Raw genomic sequence first — 18,676 nt, 5'->3', positions numbered from 1 at the left:
GAAAAAAAGATATAATTGTGTTAGAAGCAGTAGAGAGAAGGTTCACTTGACTCATTCCTGGGATGAGGGGCTTATCTTATGAAGAAAGGTTGAGCAGGTTGGCCCTATACTCATTGGGGTTTAGAAGAATGAGAGATGATCTTATTGAAACATCTAAGATCCTGAGGCGACTTGATAGGGTGGATACCGGGAATATGTTTCCACTTGTGTGGGAGAGCCTAGAACTGAGAGGCACAGTTTAATAATGAGGTCTCCCTTTTAAGGTGAAGATGAGGAGAGTTTTTTTCTTTCAGGAGGTCATTAGTCTGTGGAATTCTCTTTCCTAGAAAGCAATAAAGGTTGGGTCATTGAATATATTAAAGGCAGATTTAGACAGATTTATGATAGACAAGGGAGAAAGGATTATCGAGGGCTGACAAGAAAGTGGAGTTGAGACCACAACCATATCAACCAATATCTTATTGAATGGTGGGGAAGGCCCAAAGTGCTGAATGGCCTACTCCTGCTCCTGGGAAGGCAGTAAATAGTGTCCTATTCGATGTGCTAACTCCCCATTCCTGTCCAAATATGGGGAAAAATTCAGCCTCACAGTTTCTTTACAAGTGAAGCTGACCCTACACCTTCCAAAACTGTTTTACTGTCATCAGGAATGTTTGGAGGCAACACACATGGATGTTCTTTGCATCAAGAGTTGTTTGATTATCAGAAGTTTCTTAAGCTTTACTGTGTACCTGCTGCGTGATTAATAAATCTGGTGCAGAAACACATCTTGTGGCATTTGTCCCACTGTAGGATGGACTGACTACAGTCAGACAGTGACGTGGTTTTTCAGGTTTCTCTTTCTGCTTAATTTTGACAGACATTCAATTTTGAAATGAGGGGTGTCAAGATTTTTTTAAAAATATATTCGTTCATGGGATGTGTACATTGCTGTCTAGACCAGCATCTATTGCCCATCCCTTGTTGCCCTTGAGAAGGTGGAGGTGAGCTGCCTTCTTGAACTGCAGCGGTCCATATGATGTAGGTACACCCACAATGCTGTTAGGGAGAGAGTTCCAGGATTGCTGGAAGGTTTGGCACCATGGCTTATCCAGGATCACAGCATCCAATTTTTTTTTATTCATGGGACCTGGGCATCGCTGGCAAGACCACCATTTATTGCCCATCCCTAACTGCCCATGTAGTGTAAGTATGCTCACAATGCTGTTAGCAAGGGAATTCCAAGTTTTTGATCCAGCGACAGTGAAGGAACCATGACAAAGTTCCAAATCAGGATGATGTGTGGCTTGGAGCGGAATTTGCAGGTTGTGTTTCTCTGCATCTGTTGGCTTTGTCCTTCTAGGTGATAGAAGTCATACAGTTGTAAAGTGCTGTTGAAGGAGGCTTGGCAAGTTGCTGCAGTGCAATTTGTAGATGTGCAAGTGGTGGAGGAAATGAATGTTTAAGAAGATACTTGGGATCTTGATCAAATGGGCTGCTTTGTTCTGGATCGTGGTGAGTTTCTTGATTCTTGTTGGAGCCACACTCAGCCAGGCAAGTGGGGAGTATTCCATCACACTCCTGACTTGATGGTGGACAGGCTTTGGGGAGTCAGGAGGTGAGTTAAATTGTTGCAGAATTCCCAGCCTCTGACCTGCTCTTCTAGTCACAGCATTTATGTGGCTGGTCCAGTTAAGTTTCTGGTCAATGATGACACCTAGCATAATTGATGGTGGGGGATTCAGCGATGGTAATTCCAATGAATGTCAAGGGGTGATGGTCAGATTCTCCCTTGCTGCAGATGGTCATTGCCTGCCGTGAATTTTAATTTCTACTTATCAGCCCAGCTTGAATGTTGTTCAGGTCTTGCTGCTAGAAAGCATGGTGTGCTTCATTATCTGAGGAGTTGCAAATGGTACTGAGCACAATGCAATCAACAACAAATATTCCCACTTGTTTTTATTCATGCATGGAATGTCAGTGTTATTGGCTAGGCCAACTTTTATTGCCCATCCCTAATTGCTCTTGAGGAGGTGGTGGTGAGCTGCCTTCTTGAATCGCTACAGTCCATTTGGTGTAGGTACACCCACAGTGCTGTTAGGGAGGGAGCTCCAGGATTTTGATCCAGTGACAGTGAAGATTCGCAATGCATTTCCAAGTCAGGATGGTGTGTGGCTTGGAGGGGAACTTGTAGGTGGTGATGTTCCCATATGTCTGCTGCCTTTGTCCTTCTAGTTGGTAGCGGTTGTAGGTTTGGAAGGAGCTGTCTAAGGAACCTTGTTGAATTCCTGCAGTGCATCTTGTAGATGGTACACAGTGCTGCTACTGTGCGTCGGTGGTGGAGGGAGTGAATGTTTGTGGATGAGGTGTCAATCAAGCGGGCTGCTTTGTCCTGGATGATGTTGAGCTTCTTGAGTGTTGATGGAGCTGCACTCATCCAGGCGAGTGGAGGATATTCCATCACACTCATGACTTGTGCCTTGTAGATGGTGGACAGGCCTTGGGGAGTCAGGAGGTAAGTTACTTGCTGCAGGATTCCAAGCCTCTGACCTGCTCTTGTAGCCACAGCATTTATATGGCCCTATGACCCTATGTTGACCCCATGTTGAAGGAGAGCTTACTGATGAAGCAATTGAAGACGTTTGGGCCTAGGAGTCTGCCCTGGTGAGCTCCTGCAGCTATGTCTGGTTCTCAACAACCACAACCATCTATCTTTATGCTTGGTAGACTCCAGTCAGTGAAGAGTTATCCCCCTGATTCCCATTGACGCAATTTTGCTAGGCTTCCTTGGTGTCACACTCACCCAAACGTAGCCTTGATGTAAAGTGCAGTCACTCTCACCTCACCTTTGGAATTCAGCTCTTTGGACTATGTTTGGACCAAGGCTATAATGAGATCTCGAGCTGAGTGGTCTTGAAGGAACCAGTTGTATGCCTTGTTTTGAAGGTGTTGCTGTACTGCTTCTTTCACCCAAGACAGATAAACTTTCTGCTTTTACCTCGCAGGAGAAGATTTGCTTCAGAAGTCTATCAGATGGCACCTAAATGGTGTGGCTGCAGCAGTGAAGTGTGCTTCACTAAACATTGCTTGAATGCATTTACACCAGCCCTTGATAGGACTTAGTATGGTCATGCTATTTCATCAGTTAAAGGCTTACAAAGAGAGAATGTTGTGCATCATGTTTCATGGTCACAGCAAAACTAACCAGCTGTTGAAGCAATAGTCATTGCAATATGAACCTTGATGTCCCTTGCTTCTTAAGACATTACAAAATTTGGCTTTTTATAGTATTACAAAATTTGGAGAAACAAAATCCAAGATACCTAAACATCAGAAAATATGGAATGATAAATGGCTACATGGCCTGTCAAACCTGCTTCTTTAGCAATCACAGCACAATGGAAGTTTACAGTACAGAAGTAGAGCAGGTTACTCACTGGGTCCATGCCGATTCTTTATTGGAGCAATTCAAAACTAATCCGCTGCCCTATAGAATTGTATGGGCTAAAACTTGTTTTGTGTTGAACCATTGGTGATGTTAATAACGTCAATGACCCCATTGGGAAGCTCTTGGAGCACACGTGGGATGCCTGTGCGACAAGCCTTCGCAGCATAGGGTGGAGTGCAAACCATGCTCAGAAGCAGCTGAAAGTACAGTGCTCCCCACTGGGGGGCCTCCAAATTTGCACTATCTAAATTTATAACAACATGTGCTCATAAGCAACTTTAACAAAGTAAAACTTTCTAAGACACTTCACACAAACATTATCAAACTAAACGAGATATTCGGTCTGATCATCAAAATTTTGGTCAAAATGGTGGATTTTGAGAAGCAGCTTAAAATAGGAAAAAGAGGTAGAGAGGTGGAGTGGTGCCAGGAAGGAATTCTAGGAATTGGGGCCTTGCTATTCCATGGGCAACTGATTCATCAACCTTAAATTCTGCAGTGAATACACAGTATGTCAATCCTTATTACCACGAACTGAGAACTTGCAATTTTCTCATATGAAAGAAATGAATTTAAACATGGGTGAAACCACATGAGGAATGCAGTTGACAATGTCAATCCATGAATATTTCAAAAATAAATAAAATAAAGTGATGTTAAACTTTTGTTTTCAATGATTTGGAAGGCAGCTGCTACAGTGATGCATAGGAGGCAAACTAGCAGTGTCCTGTGATCTCAGGCCAAAGACACAAATATCATTGTGGATTGCTCAGCAGCTCAGCAATCTTAGTGCTTTGTTTTCTTCTTAGTAGCCAAGAGCTACAGTACTAAGACACAGACCTGGTTTTGTATGAAGTTCAAAAAATAGTCTCAAATGAGATGTATCGCTTGCTGTCATGTGACAAATGTGCTTTTGTTAGCTCATCTCCAAATGTTGTTTCACATTACCCAACAGGGTGTTAAAGCATGGTCTGGTCTTAAGAATTTATAGCCATTACGGTGACCTGGTTACAAGGAGATCAAAACTCGGAACTAAATATTCAGGGGTATGTGACTTTTCAAAAGGATTGGCAGGAAGGAAAGGGTGGTGGGGTAGCTTTGTTAGTACAAGATGGAATACGTACAATAGCAGGAAATGAACTTGGATCGGAAGATGTTGAATCCATAAGGGTGGAGGTAAGAAACAACAAAGTGAAGAAGACACTGGTGGGGATAGTCTACAAACCCTCTAACAATGGTATACTGTAGGACAGAGAATAAATGAGGAGATAACGAGGGCATGTAAGAAAGGTAGTACATTGATCACAGGTGACTTTAATCTTCATGTAGCTTGGCAAAATAAAATTGGCAGAGGTAGACATGAGCAAGAATTCACAGAGTGTATTCAGCTAAGTTTCCTAGAACAATATGTTCTGAATCCAACCAGGGATCAGGCTATTTTGGATTTGGTAATGTATAATGAGGCAGGTTTAATAAATGATCTCAGAGTAAAAGATCCCCTAGGAAACAGTGACCATAACATGGTGGAATTTAGCATTCAGTTTGAGAGTGAGAAACTTGGGTCAGAAACAACTGTGCTAAACTTAAATAAGGGTAATTACAAAGGAATGAGGGCTGAGTTGGCTGGAGTGAACTGGGAAAGCAGTTTAGCAGAAAAGACAGTTGATGAATGATGGCAGATGTTTAAGAAAATAGTTCATGACTCACAACAAAGATATATCCCAGTGAGGAAGAAGGATTCTAGGAAGGGCATAAACAAACCATGGTTAACCAAGGAAGTTAAGGATAGTATCAAATTGAAAGTAAAAACATACAATGTGGCAAAAAATTAGTGGTAAGCCAGAGGCTTGGGAACATTTTCAAGACCATCAAAAGATGACCAAAAAAAAGAGAGAAAATAAACTTTGAGGGTAAACTAGCAAGTAATATAAACCCAGTCAGTAAGAGCTTCTTTAAATATATAAAAAGGAAGAGAGAGGCCAAAGTCAATATAGAGAATTAGGCTGGGGAAATAATAATGGGGAACCAGGAAATAGCAGAGGAGTTGAAGAGATACTTTGCACCAGTATTCACGGTAGTAGATACTAATAACATTCCAAAAATACTAAATAACCAAGGGCAAAAGTGAAATAAATAAATAAAGAGGAAATAAAGAGGAAATAAATACAATAACTATCACTAGAGAAAAAGCAGTAGGGAAACTAATGAGGCTAAAGGCTGATAAGTCCCCTGGACCCGATGGGTTGCATCCTAGGATATTAAAGGAAATACCTGCAGAGATAGTGGATGCACTGGTAGTAATCTTCCAAGAATCCTTAGATTCTGGATAAGTCCCAGAAGATCGCAAAACTGCCAATGTAACACTGTTATTCAAAAAGGGAGGAAGACAAAAAAGAGGAAACTATAGGCCAGTTAGCTTAACATCTATCATTGGGAAAATGTTAGAGTTTATTACAAAGGATGTAATAGCAGAACATTTAGAAATGCATAATCAAATCAAGCAGAGTCAGCATGGCTTCATGAAGGGGAAAAAATGCCTGAAAAAGTTATTAGAATTCTTTGAGGAGGTAACAAGCAGGATAGATAAAGGGGAACCAGTAGATTTAATATATTTGGATTTCCAAAAGGCATTTGATAAGGTACCGCACATAAGGCTACTTAATAAGAGCCCATGGTTTTGGTGGTAGTATGTTAGCATAGATAGAGGATTGGCTAACTAATAGAAGAGAGAGAGTTGGGATAAGGGGAGCATTTTCAGGATGGCAACCTGTAACTAGTGGAGTGCCACAGGGATCAGTGCTGGGGCCTCAATTATTTACAATACATATTAATGACTTGGATGAGGCAAATTAATGTACTTTCGCCAAGTTTGCAAACGACACAAAAATAGGTGGGAAGACAAGTGGTGACCAGGAGTCTACAGAGGGATATAGACAGGTTAAGTGAGTGGGTAAGAACTTGGTAGATCAAATATAATGCGGGAAAGTGTGAGGTTATGCATTTTGGCAGGAAGAATAGAGCAGCTGAATATTATTTAAATGGAGAAAGACTGCAGAAAGCTGCAGCACAGAGAGATTTGGGGGTCCTCGAGCATAATTCACAAAAAGCTTGCATACAAGTTCAGCAGGTAATAGGGAAGGCAAATGGAATGTTGGTCTTTATTTCAAAGGAATGGAGTATGAAAATAGTGACGTCTTGCTAAAACTATACAACTCACTAGTTAGACCACACCTAGAATACTGTGAACAGTTTTGGTCCCCTTATTGAAGGAAAGATATACTGGCATAGGAGACTATCCAGAGAAGGTTCACTAGGTTGATCCCGAGTATGGATGGATTTTCTTATGAGGAGAGGTTGAGTAGTTGGACCTGTACTCATTTGAGTTTAGAAGAACGAGAGACGACCTTATTGAAACATACAGGGCAGGTTTTCCCGGTCAGCGAGTGGGGGTGGGGACCGCTCGCTGACGTGTAAGATGACGCAGGGATATTTTGGGCGTGCATCCCGACGTTGCCCCACGTCATTTAGATTGTCAGTTCAGTGGGTGTGCAGCCATTAAGGCCATTAAAAAGCCAATTAATGTGATTGATGGACCTGCCTGTCTAACCTTAAGGTTTGACAGGCCAGGAGCCCAGGCGGGCCTCGGAAAAAGCATGAAATCTCATCCACTGGCGGGATAAGGTTTCATAAGGGTCTTTAAATTTTTACAAAAGGTTTCAATAAAAGGTATGAACATATCCCAACTCATGTGACAGTGTCACATAAGGGGACATGGCAGGGAAATTTTTCAAACCTCTTAATTTCAAGTTTTACATGCGTGAAAGAGCGCACTCCAGGCTGAGGGAATTCCCCCCCCACCCCCCCTCCACCCCGCCTGCACAGAGAGCACATAGCGCTTCCTGGCGCACATTGGATGGGCATTAATTGGCCTGCCCACTTAAAATGGCTGCATACCCCCAATCGGGGGCAGCGACTAGAGGCCTGCCCTCTGGCGCCCGCTTTCGCACCGCCCCCGCGCCCCCCCACTGACAGGGGGAAAATGTTAGCCATAAGATTCTTAGGGCGCTTGACAGGATAGATATTGAGAGGTTATTTCCACTTGAGAAAGTCTAGGACCAGAGGGCATAATCTCAGAGTAAGGGGTCACCCATTTAAGACAGAGACAAGGAGGAATTTCTTCTCTCAAAGGGTAGTGAATCTGTGGAATTCTTTCCCAGAGAGGGCTGTAGAGGCTGGGTCATTAAGTATATTCAAGGCTGAGATAGACAGATTTTTAATAAGTAAGGGAACCAAGGGTTATGGGGAAAAGGCAGGAAAGTAGAATTCAGGATTTTCAGATCAGCCATGATCTCAATGAATGGTGGAGCAGACCTGATGGGCCGAATGGCCTACTTCTGCTCCTAATTCTTATGGTCTAAAATAGTTCTCACTAACAGCAAGCAAATAAAATTTAGAAACAAATATAAAGGCAAAATGCTGCGGATGCTGGAAATCTGAAACAAAAACAAAAAATGCTGGAAAAGCTCAGTAGGTCTGACGGCATCTGTGAAGAGAGTCAAAACTTTATCTCTGTCTCTCTCGCCACAGATGCTGTCAGACCTGCTGAGTTTTTCCAGCATTTTTTGTTTTTGTTAGAAACAAACACTTTAATGCAGTGCCAATTTAATCTGTTTACAACAGTGGGCTTGATGAGTCATCCAGATCTTTATGATTCAAGTAGAACACAGTCTACTTCACTCATGGGGCAAAACAATCTTCTGTAACCTCAAAGGTTAAGGTTTGATCAACCAGCAGGTGGTGAAACTGAACGTTGTGACTGATATTATGAGGTTGAAGAAAATACAAGTTTTTAATGTGTCCAAAGCTTTCAAAACCTTTGCAAGTTTTTTTTTCAAATCTCTGATTTTTCAAAATGTTTCTTTTAAAACTTCTTTTCCTTGAATTCCTGATACATATAAGATGCAACTTCCCATTTCAGTTCTCCCAGAGCTTTGGCATTTGAGCAATGTAAACCCCATAAAAATCATACACCCTATGTTACTGAGGTTACTGCAGCTCTTCCACAAAAGTTACAAGAAACCATTGGGAGAAGCTCCACTGAAATTCACCCCCAGATGTTTATTCCAATAATTAATACCACTGGCATAATGAAAATAAAAGCGATTCAAACCTACTCTATTTTGAATTTAAACTTAAGTACTATTATTGAAAAGATGTTGACCATTTGGGCTGACAAACTTAATTGTCTGATGGAAAAGGTATTACCCAAAATGAATCAAAAACAAGTTTAAGATAGTGACCCTACCTGCTCCTGGTGGGAAACGTTATGTGGAACAAGGACAGCCAAAGAGATAAGCGAGAATGGAGGAAAAGACTTTTAAGAATAGATGCTCTTATGTAAGGAGAATGCTTAACTGGACATGAACCTGAAGGGGCAGCCACTACCCTTAGCATGAGCCGCAAGATAACTCAAGAGGGGGAACTGGAAGAATAAAGATTTTCACTATCTGTTCACAGTAAATATTGAAAGAGTGCTGTCGATTATCTTTAGTTAATTAATTACCAGTGATTTTTTGAACACTGTTAATTTCTACAATAAATGTTATGGAGAATGTAACTTTAATGGCATGTTTTTCTTGGAAGCAAGTAGTGTAAAAAAAAGATGAACATTACCATTCCAGATGATTTTCTACAAACGCTGACATTGGACTGATCTGCACAGTGTACGTGTCATTGGCTGAATACTCAAACAAACCGTAGTAGGGATTGAAAAGTTCTTGCGACAAGAGGAAGAAAAACTCTCTTGATGGTCCACTGTAATCCAGGCTGCAGAAGAACCATACAAAGAATTAAAGCATAATATACAAGATGGAAGAAACATACTGCAGTTCACATTCAGTGAATTTAAATCTTAAACATTGAGCTGGGTATTCTTGTCCATTTATTTTTAGTGCTAATCACTGTCCTATGGACTCATGCGCCCTTATCGAATATCCACTATGACTGAAGCCAATCCTTATTTTACTACGGAAATTGAAACAGGACAATTTTAATTAAATAGTTCAGTTGTTCCATCCATTAACATCCAGTTTACCTTCTGCCTCAGTAAGCCCTAACTCACAATTGGGTACAGTTTCACTGCCAACACTCCACAGCTTGCCCAAGTGGCAGTTCTTCATGTATGAGCTTGGACCATTAAATGAGTGGAATTTTTGACCCTGTGGGGCATCATAGCTCTTTGCTGACGTTCGGTGTCCAAAGTGAATGCAGTACTCTAGGTGTGGTCTAACCAAGGCTCTGCATTCAACTCTTCTAAAATTAAATTCATTAGTCAGATGTGACTTATTCTTTACAGACCTATGTCGACTCTTCTTGATCAACGGATCAAGTCCGAGTGCTCAGTCACTTTGCATGACAGGTGACCTGCCCATGGAATTTGCCAATGGCTCTTCAGATGGCTGGGAAGAGATCTTATGGCAGCAATGTGGCACTCTGTCCTTGTGGGAAGTCAGCTGGCCTGAACTCTGGCTAAAATTAGAAACTCACATTATATAAATTTGCTAGGGTGATGCTGCATTCTACTTTATGACATGTTGTGTAACACTCTGCCACTACGCAAGCTTGCTATTTGCCCCCACCAAAAATATTGCATTTCTTTTTCCTGTAGGGCTCCAATTGTTTTGAAAATGCTGGCCTGTTGTCAACTGCAAGTTCAAGCAGATTCCAATGAGGTTTTAATTCATTCAAAACCCATCCTCCTACATAGAGTTAAAATCAGGCTGTCTGCACTGGATTTTTGTTTCCTGATTGAAGCAGGAATGGGGCTGGGATCTGAAATCTTGAAGTTTTTAATGGTAAACATGAATTTTTCTCTCCCTTCCTCACTCTCTGCTATTTTTGGATGGCCTTTTTGCCGGCCAGGAGGGCATTGAGTCGCAACACCACACATATCACTTCTGAGGTCGGGGCTGTTATTGGCATCTTTACAGCAAATGTAAACTTTGTCCCCACCAACCTCTGCTATTTTCCTGTGCTGGTGTAGGTTTTATTAGCCCCAAAAATGCCTGTCTCATTGGAAGGGCCATGACCACTCAGGGGAGTCTGCTGTGGAGTCGGGTAAGTATTAAATGTTTTGAAAACTACTTGATGCTATATTGTACTTTTGATGAGTTTTAACTGCAATGATTCATCATAGGGCTCTGTCCTGCAATGGTAAGTTGACCATCACATTGACCAGCATTGTTTAAGTGTTAAGATGCATTAGAGTACCTTTCCCATTGGAGAACATGTCATAATGCAATCAAAACTGTACAAAAATGTGCTGGGAAAAGCCACACCATATTTTGGACTGTGGTTTAAATGCCAGGAGTTCTTCAGCTTTGAAAAACGTTGCCCTGCCGTTGAAAGTAAAAAGAAATCTAAGCACTTGCTCCACTCTATTGATTGATAGACAATCTGCTTTGAAATGGAAATGAAACACCATCTCCAACTTAAAATAAAGGCCAAATGGTTTTTAAGTTTCAACAGACTCCATTGTTTATATTTTCTAGGGTTTGTTATTACAGCTAAGCCTACTATGAATGCTTTGCTGAGTTTCAAAAGCTCCAGAACCACTTACCTCAGCAGGGGGCTTTGTTCACATTTTGACTGATAGTTTTAAGAGGTTACTAAAAGATTATCTGTCTTTGATGTTGTAAGTCAACAAGTGTTTGTTTTTACAATAGATTGACCACTTGCTGGGATTTACATTTTTAATGGGTTTTATGGAGAGGAGTTTTTTCAGTGTGAAGTGACAGCTCTAAGAGATTGTTTGAAGTTTATTTTTTTAATGTCCCTTTCAAACACATCCTGAGATCTGCCCATAGTGGATACTGGGTGAGTGGCTATGGAGGATGCATGGGGGGCTATGAAGGAGTATTGAGGGAGCATGGGGAATATGAAGGGGTATAGAGGGAGTATGCTGTGGCATGGGGATATGAGGAGGCATGGGGAATATGAGGGGGGCAAGGGAAGTACAAAGGGGCAGAGAGGGAACATTAGTGGCATGGAGGATATGAGGGGGCACAAGGAGATGGGTGAAGTTTAGGGGACATAAGAAAGATATTGAGAGCTGGGCTGCTGTTGCTGAGAAGCGAGGCAGGCCTTTTAGCCACCTCCCATACTGCATTGCAGCTTGTAAACCCTACCCCTCCCTGCCTACGTCCCTCAGAGACAAAAGCATGGTGGAGATGGGGTTCAGAGGTTGCCTTGGGTTTTGGAAATTAGGAACAGGCCTGACTTGCGTTTCTCCAGCCCAAGACTAAAATCTGGGCCTGTCTCTAAATAATCTGGGTAAGTTTAATTGTAATGTCATTACTATTTATGCTAATGTTTTTATCCTCATATTTTGGACATGCTCAACAATTCATCCCAAACGGTGTGCTCCTCATTGATATTCATTATTAAATATTTTAATAATTGTTAATCATAATCATTTTTCTCTCTTCACCTATTTCTGAAAACAATCTGATTTGATTCCTTTTATGATTTGCTGTTTCAATAACAAAAACTCATTTCCCATCAAATTTGACACAAATATGTAGAGGGTGAAATTACTCAGAGCTTCCTTTACACTTTCATTGTAACTTCAGCAGAAAGTCCACTGACACAGCAAAATGGGGCTTCCACTGAAGTTACAAGAGTGCAACAGGTGGGGAAATTCACCCCCACATAGTGAAAATCTATAGGTTCATGGGGATTGTCCTAGTTTTATGGTCTCTGGGAATAGAAGCCACCCAGTAATATGAAGTCAAAGTCTAGCTATAGAATTAACTGGCTCTGAGTAGCATTGGTCTTATGGACACAGATAAAGGTGCCAAATGGTCTAAGAGCATCATGACCAAACCCGCCCCCTCACCGCCTGCCCACAGCCCCCAACAACCAGAGGTGGTGGACCTTGGAAATACAAGGTAACTAAATCAATTGGTTGAAGTTGAACAATGTTGAAAGTAAAGCTTGATTTAACTTAGAAAAATGGGAGGACCTTTCCAGAATGTATTGAACTCAAGATATTAACAGGGTGGAGTAGAAGTGTGATAGGAGAGGTTGTACAGGGATCTGAGCTTGATGGGACCAACAACTCTTTCTCTGTACATGCTTTCTTAACATCTTGAAATGGTATTATGGAAATAGCATCATAATCTGGCTGAAGAAACTCACAGGAAATTCCTTTTAATCAACCACTCATAAGGAACAAAACTTAGTTTCATTTCTAGGATACTACTTCCTATGGCAACAAACTCAATAACACAAACTGCAGCTGGGTTCTGCTTTCCATCAAAAGTTCTCTGCTATCTCAAACTCTTGTGACACCTTTGATGTCACATCAAACACTAAGTCAAAATGGGCGGAGTTTTAAGCCAGTGGGATTTTATGGGCCCGCTGAGGTCAATGGAGTTTAGAATGGTTCCCCGAATTTTCCGGCCCCATCCTCGCTGCGACAGGGCCATAAAATGCTCGCCCATGATTCGCACTTTTACAGTAATAACAAGATGTTTTTGCCCACAGTCTGGCCTACAGATGACATTTTCTACCAGCTTTTACAAATGACACATGTATACTGAACTGTGTCACATCTCAGAAACATTTTGACATGTTTCATACAAGTCAAATGCTTTTGAAGTGCAATGGCAATTGTTATGTAGGCAAATGTGGTGGCCATTTTCATACATCAATTTGAACGGAGGATTTGACTGATTTCTGTTCGGTGAACAACAGTTTACCACAGTCATAGTCTTATTTAATTGATCTGGAACATTGCCTTAACAGTAGTTGGCAGTGAAATAATAGTGTGTGCATGTTTCCTGTACAAATATTTCTAATATAACTGTCATCTCAATGATGATTACAATATGCAGTTAAATGCAGTTATACACACATTTTATGTTAGCATAATTCTGAGGCAGGCACAAAATTTCACATTGTTAAACCACACATCATTTTTTCATATTGAAATACCAAATTCAACTACATCATTTAAATGTGATTTAAGTATCAGATATCCTGCCCATCTTCTGTAAACTACATTGCATGTATGTGAATACATTTTAAAAAAATGATTCCAGTTTTTTGCCTGTTATTCTATCTGCAAGTCTATTATACATGCTGATCACTCTTAGGGTACAGAAGAAGTTCTTGACATCAGTCTGAAATTTAACATTACTAGCTTGAACCTGCATCCTCTTCTTTAACTCTTGCATTTTAATTTTAATATTCTGAGTTGACTTTTTGAATTCTCTGAGCAATCATATATCTCCATAAGATCATCTCTCCGATGCTTACTATCTAGGCTGAAAACCCCAACTTTCTGTAGTCTTTCCTTATTACTCAGATGTGAGACACTAAGTTCAGCCTTACCTTTCTTCTCTGCACTGTCTGCAGGACTTGACCAGCACTCAGTGCAGCATTTTAAGTGTGATCTGACCAGAGTATGACAAAATTTAATCATTACCTCTTCTGACTTTAATTCTACACTTTTGCCGATGAAGTTCAATTACGTTTTGACTTTGTTGATTGCTGCTCTTCATTGGTTGACAATATTAGCATCGAGTCAACTAAGACACCTGGGCCAGAATGTTTCACTCGTCGGCAGGCATACACACATGACCCGAGCGAGTGTAAAATGACTCGTGATGACATCAGACGAGCGTCCCGACATTATTACACACTCGCGCAGGAGTTGGCGGCGCGCCCGCCGACAATTAACAGGCTGATTAAGACCAATAAAGATCTAATTGAATTAAATTTTTTGCTGTCCGTTCAACCTTACAGTTGGCAGGCAGGCGAAAAGGCCAAACGGCTTTTGCATTTTTTAGGAAGCCTCATCCATGGGAGGGATGAGGTTTCCAACAGCAAATAAAAATGTTAACATTTTATTAATAACATGTCCCTGTTCATGTGACAGAGTCACATGAATGGGGACATGTTTTATAACATGTTAAAAATATTTATTTTTAATTTTTAAAATCCTCATCTCCCTGAGGTTCCCCGCTCACCCTCCTCACCTCCCCCATACAGACTGCATTGAGTGCTGTAGGGCGCATTTCACACTGGACGGGCCTTAATTGCGGTCATGGCCCAATCGTGGGTGGTGGTCGGCTTCCCGGTCGCTTGCGCCTGCCCTGCCGAGACACCTGACGAGGGCAAAATTCTGCTCATGGCCTCTTTCAATTTTGTTGTTAGGTATTTTGATTTATACCTCTTCATGAAGGTATGTGCTTGGCCTACTTTTCCTTGCTCCATGAGCTAGGTAATACTTGTCTGAATTTTGCCCAACACAAGTTGTAATTTCTAAGCTGCTTCTTCCTATCACACTGCCACTTTTTTATTAACTGCAAACTTGAATACTTCGCATTGGATTTCTGAATGCAGGTCATTTATGTAAATGAGAAACATTCATGATCCCAGCACTGAGCCCTAAGGTGCCTCACTCAGCGCCATCTCTGCCCTACCATGATTCCTCAACCATGATTCACTGTTTTCTCCCCTTTAGCCATTCCCAAGGTTTATGCTGAATCTAGCTTTGATATTCATTTGGAATTTTACCTAACAAAACTAATTCAAATAGGAGCGTTACATGTTGGAGCTCCCAGAGCTATGGAATCTGTCAGATTTCCAATGCACCAGCAGCAACATTAAATAACAAGGTAAAGTGAGCAATAACTTTTCTCACAAGTCTTTTATGTGGCACTGTACCAAAGACCTTTTGAAAGTCCATGTACACCACATCAACAGTATTACCCTCATTGACCATTTTGGTTACCTCTTCAAAAAACTCCAGCAAGTTAGTTAAACACGATTTCCCCTTTAGAACTCCATGCTGGCTCTTGTTATCAACCCCCATTTTTCCATGGGGAGAATTTTCTCCCCATCAGGCGAGCTGGTCGAGAGCAGGCGCGGAGCCGATCACCGCCTGTGATTGGCTGTGCGCCACCACTTTATGTGGGCGGGCCAATTAAGGCCCGCCTAGCGTGACGCATACCTGCGCTAGCTGTGCAGGTGGGGGGAGGAGGGAGAGTCAGGGCCTGCGCTCTTTCAAGAGAGTGCAAAAATCTCTCTGAGGCATGGAGCTGCCTCAGGGAGATTAACTTCAGTTTCAAAGTTGGAAAACATAAAAAAAAATTCAGACATGTCCTCTCATGTGACAGTGTTACATGAGCTGGGACGTGTTTATGAATTTTTATAAAATTTTTAATTTAATTTATAAGACCTTCATGAAATGTCATCCCGCCTGTGGAAGAGGTTTCATGAAAAATGCGAAGGCCGCCTGGGCTGTTTGCTTGCTCGCCAACCTTAAGGTTGGATGAGCAGACCTGACAATCGCTTTAATTAGTTCATCAATGACCTTAATAGGTCTTTGACAGTTCGGTGGGCACGCAGCCGACTCCGGTGCGTGCCTGCCAAACAAAAGATCGGAATGATGTGCCTTCACGTCGGGACGCATGCCTGACATCACCGTGCGTCATTTTACGTGTCGACATGCAGTGGCGGGCCCCATATGCTGAATAGAAAATGCTGGCCCATGTGACTACTAATTCTATCCAGAATAATTGTTTCTAGAAACTTGCCCACCACTGAAGTTAAACTGACTGGTCTGTAATTGCTGGACTTATCAATTCTCCAGCCCTCTGGCACCACCCTGAGTCTAGGGAAGACTGAAAGATTATGGCCAGTGCCACTGCAATTTCTACCCCACTTCGTTCAATATCCTTGGATGCATCTTGTCTGATCCCGGTGTCTTGTCAACAATAATGACTGACGGTCTATTCACCACTTCCTCCTTATCAATTTTGAACCCTCTAGTGACAGAGTTTTCTCACCTGTCACCATGGCCTGGGTAACGTCTCCCTCCTTGGTAAAGACGGATGCAAAGTATTCATTTAATATCTCAGCTACTGCCCCTTTGTCTATGTGTAAATTCCCTTTTAGGTCCCTAATCAGCCCCACTCCTCCTTTTACCACCCTTTTACTATTCATATGTCTATAGAAGAATTTGGGAATCCCCTTTTATGTTGGCTGCCAGTCTTTTCTCATAGAAAATTTTTTAAAAAGGACAGAACTTTCATCATCTATATGTTCAAGTGACTGATTTTGATGCATGGACATATTTTTCTGGATATTAATATTTTTATTGATTGCTTTTAAATTCTTCAGCTCCCTAAGGAGCTGCCTTCTGTCTTCAAGGAGCTTTCATTCCACATGCCCCCGTGCTTGCGCTAACATCTGTGCCCGCCCTCCTCCTGCCCCCACCCTGGCAGCGCTGAACACTTCAAAGTGAGTTTCATGCTGGCTGGTCATTAATTGGCCAGCCAGCGTGAAATCATGGTTGGGAGCCAATTGCGTTTGCCAGTCCATTCCCTGGCTGCTCCTGGGCCTGCTGATCACATGTGCCTGCTGAACTAAAATTCCTGCCCATAAGGTCAGGAAGGGAGACATTGGAACTAAATGTTATTGAACAAGAGTTTGATCGATCTAAAACGCATGAGGAGTAAGCTACTAAAAATCTACTGATATTAGGAGAATGCAGGACTGAGACTGCATGCCTGTGGATTTGCCTGGCATTTATCTTATAATGAATGGCTTTATAAAATACACAAACTACTTATAGCTATTTAAAAACTTCTTATTTGATCAATCACAAGTCATATGATACACTGAACCTGTACAAAATATGTTGTGTACAACGTACATTAATTATAACTAGGACATAGAGTGATAACTTAGTGGGAATTTGCAACATTTAGCAGGAACTAATCAGTCTTAGGAACACTTTGCAATAGGGCCTAAATGATTAAAATTTGCTTTTCCATAAAAGTTATTTTGACAACCGACTGTAGCTTTCCCTAAATAATAGCTAATGAGAGAATTCGTCAGCATTGTTGATATAATGCAAGGCGGAATTGAACAAAATCCAATCAACATCAAACTCATGGAAAAACTCCATACCCTTCTTCTCCAACGAATGTGACGTACAGCTTGTTCCGTTGCAGATCTTTGCGTGAATAGGCCATAACCTGATTGAAGGTACCTTCCAGCAAGTGGTCCCGACGTATAATTAGCCTGCAAAGGATAGAGCAGAGTTGGAGTGACAGAGCAGAGGCAGCTGTGTGGGCTCCAGTGCTGCCAGCAGGATTTTTACAGCAAGGAACTTTTCTGTGTAATTGAAAGCACATGTAAGCTATATATAGGAAGTCCCAAATTATTTTTCTTGGAGAATGCGTGTACATTTTTGAGTGGAATTATTCACTTACTAACAAGCCTCTTAAATGGGCTTCACCTTCACAAGAAGCTGTTTTTCCTTGAAAATATATAACTTATTTTCTTTGAAAATATGTGGTCTAATCCACAATGAAATGCATCACTGCGCCATTAGTTGAGGTGTTGCATGTTTCTTTTTTCCCCCTGAACAAAACACTTTTTCAGGAAGAAAGAATATGCTTTCTTGTCACACTTAACATGCTTTCAGAATTTATAACCAATAGACTAAACTGCAGTTATCCATGTGTTCAGTCCATAGGTTAGATTTAACAAATTTGTGCTCTTGCCAAGGAGCTTGTGTGCTGGGAGCATATATCGGCATTTTGGGTGGAGAGACCAGCTGCTCCACAAAATTTTCCATATATTATTAGGTTCAGTAAATCCAGTGGGCTCTGTTGACCTCCATATCCAACTTTTTGTGTGTGTCTGATTCACAAAGATCTGTGTTGCTGGTGCGAGCTAGTGAAACATATTTAATTGGCAACCTCATGAAGAAATTATAAAAGTGAGTTCCTCACTTGATTTTTCCTGGTCCTTGCCCATAACCTTTGGCCTCAAGCTTTCTGTAAAAGTTTCTCAGCTTAGCTTCAAAATCTCTCCTGTATGGTGCAGGAGCCCTTGCACTTGCTCGTTGCATGCCTATCAAACAAAAATGAAAATCATATTTTCATGATGAATATATTCCTGCAAAATTCATTTGCAGTGCAGTTTTTAAGAAAAAAATTACAACAATGATTAAAATCAGTTCTGTCAGCACAGGCCTTCCTCCTCTGTTAGTTGCAGCTGCTGACAGCTAGTGCTCTGTCCATGCAGCAGTCTGGATACAGGACAGATTGCAATAGACAGCACAACTCTACCAGGCAAATTGGAACCTATTTACACAGAGATTCTTAGATATCCAAGTGAAGGTGACTCTGCTGATATCAGTGGGTGTGAACAGTAATGGCAGATGTG

At 41.4% G+C, this 18,676-nt stretch overlaps 1 protein-coding gene across 1 annotated transcript in view; it reads right to left on the bottom strand.

Annotated features, from left to right (window-relative positions):
• Window positions 1-18,676, bottom strand: part of LOC121276200 (E3 ubiquitin-protein ligase HECW1-like) — a 527,663-nt gene that overhangs the window by 95,742 nt on the left and 413,245 nt on the right. The window contains exons 20-22 of the mRNA XM_041184341.1: window positions 18,241-18,361; window positions 17,411-17,524; window positions 9,101-9,253 (exon numbers count right to left, since the gene is read on the bottom strand). Of these exons, the coding sequence (XP_041040275.1) occupies window positions 9,101-9,253; window positions 17,411-17,524; window positions 18,241-18,361 (388 nt within the window). The remainder of the gene's footprint in view (window positions 1-9,100; window positions 9,254-17,410; window positions 17,525-18,240; window positions 18,362-18,676) is intronic.

Source organism: Carcharodon carcharias, chromosome 3 (assembly GCF_017639515.1).
Source record: "Carcharodon carcharias isolate sCarCar2 chromosome 3, sCarCar2.pri, whole genome shotgun sequence".
Lineage (NCBI taxonomy): Eukaryota > Metazoa > Chordata > Chondrichthyes > Lamniformes > Lamnidae > Carcharodon > Carcharodon carcharias.
Note: the sequence above shows the minus strand (reverse complement) of the source record. Positions and strands in the feature narration are given on the sequence as shown.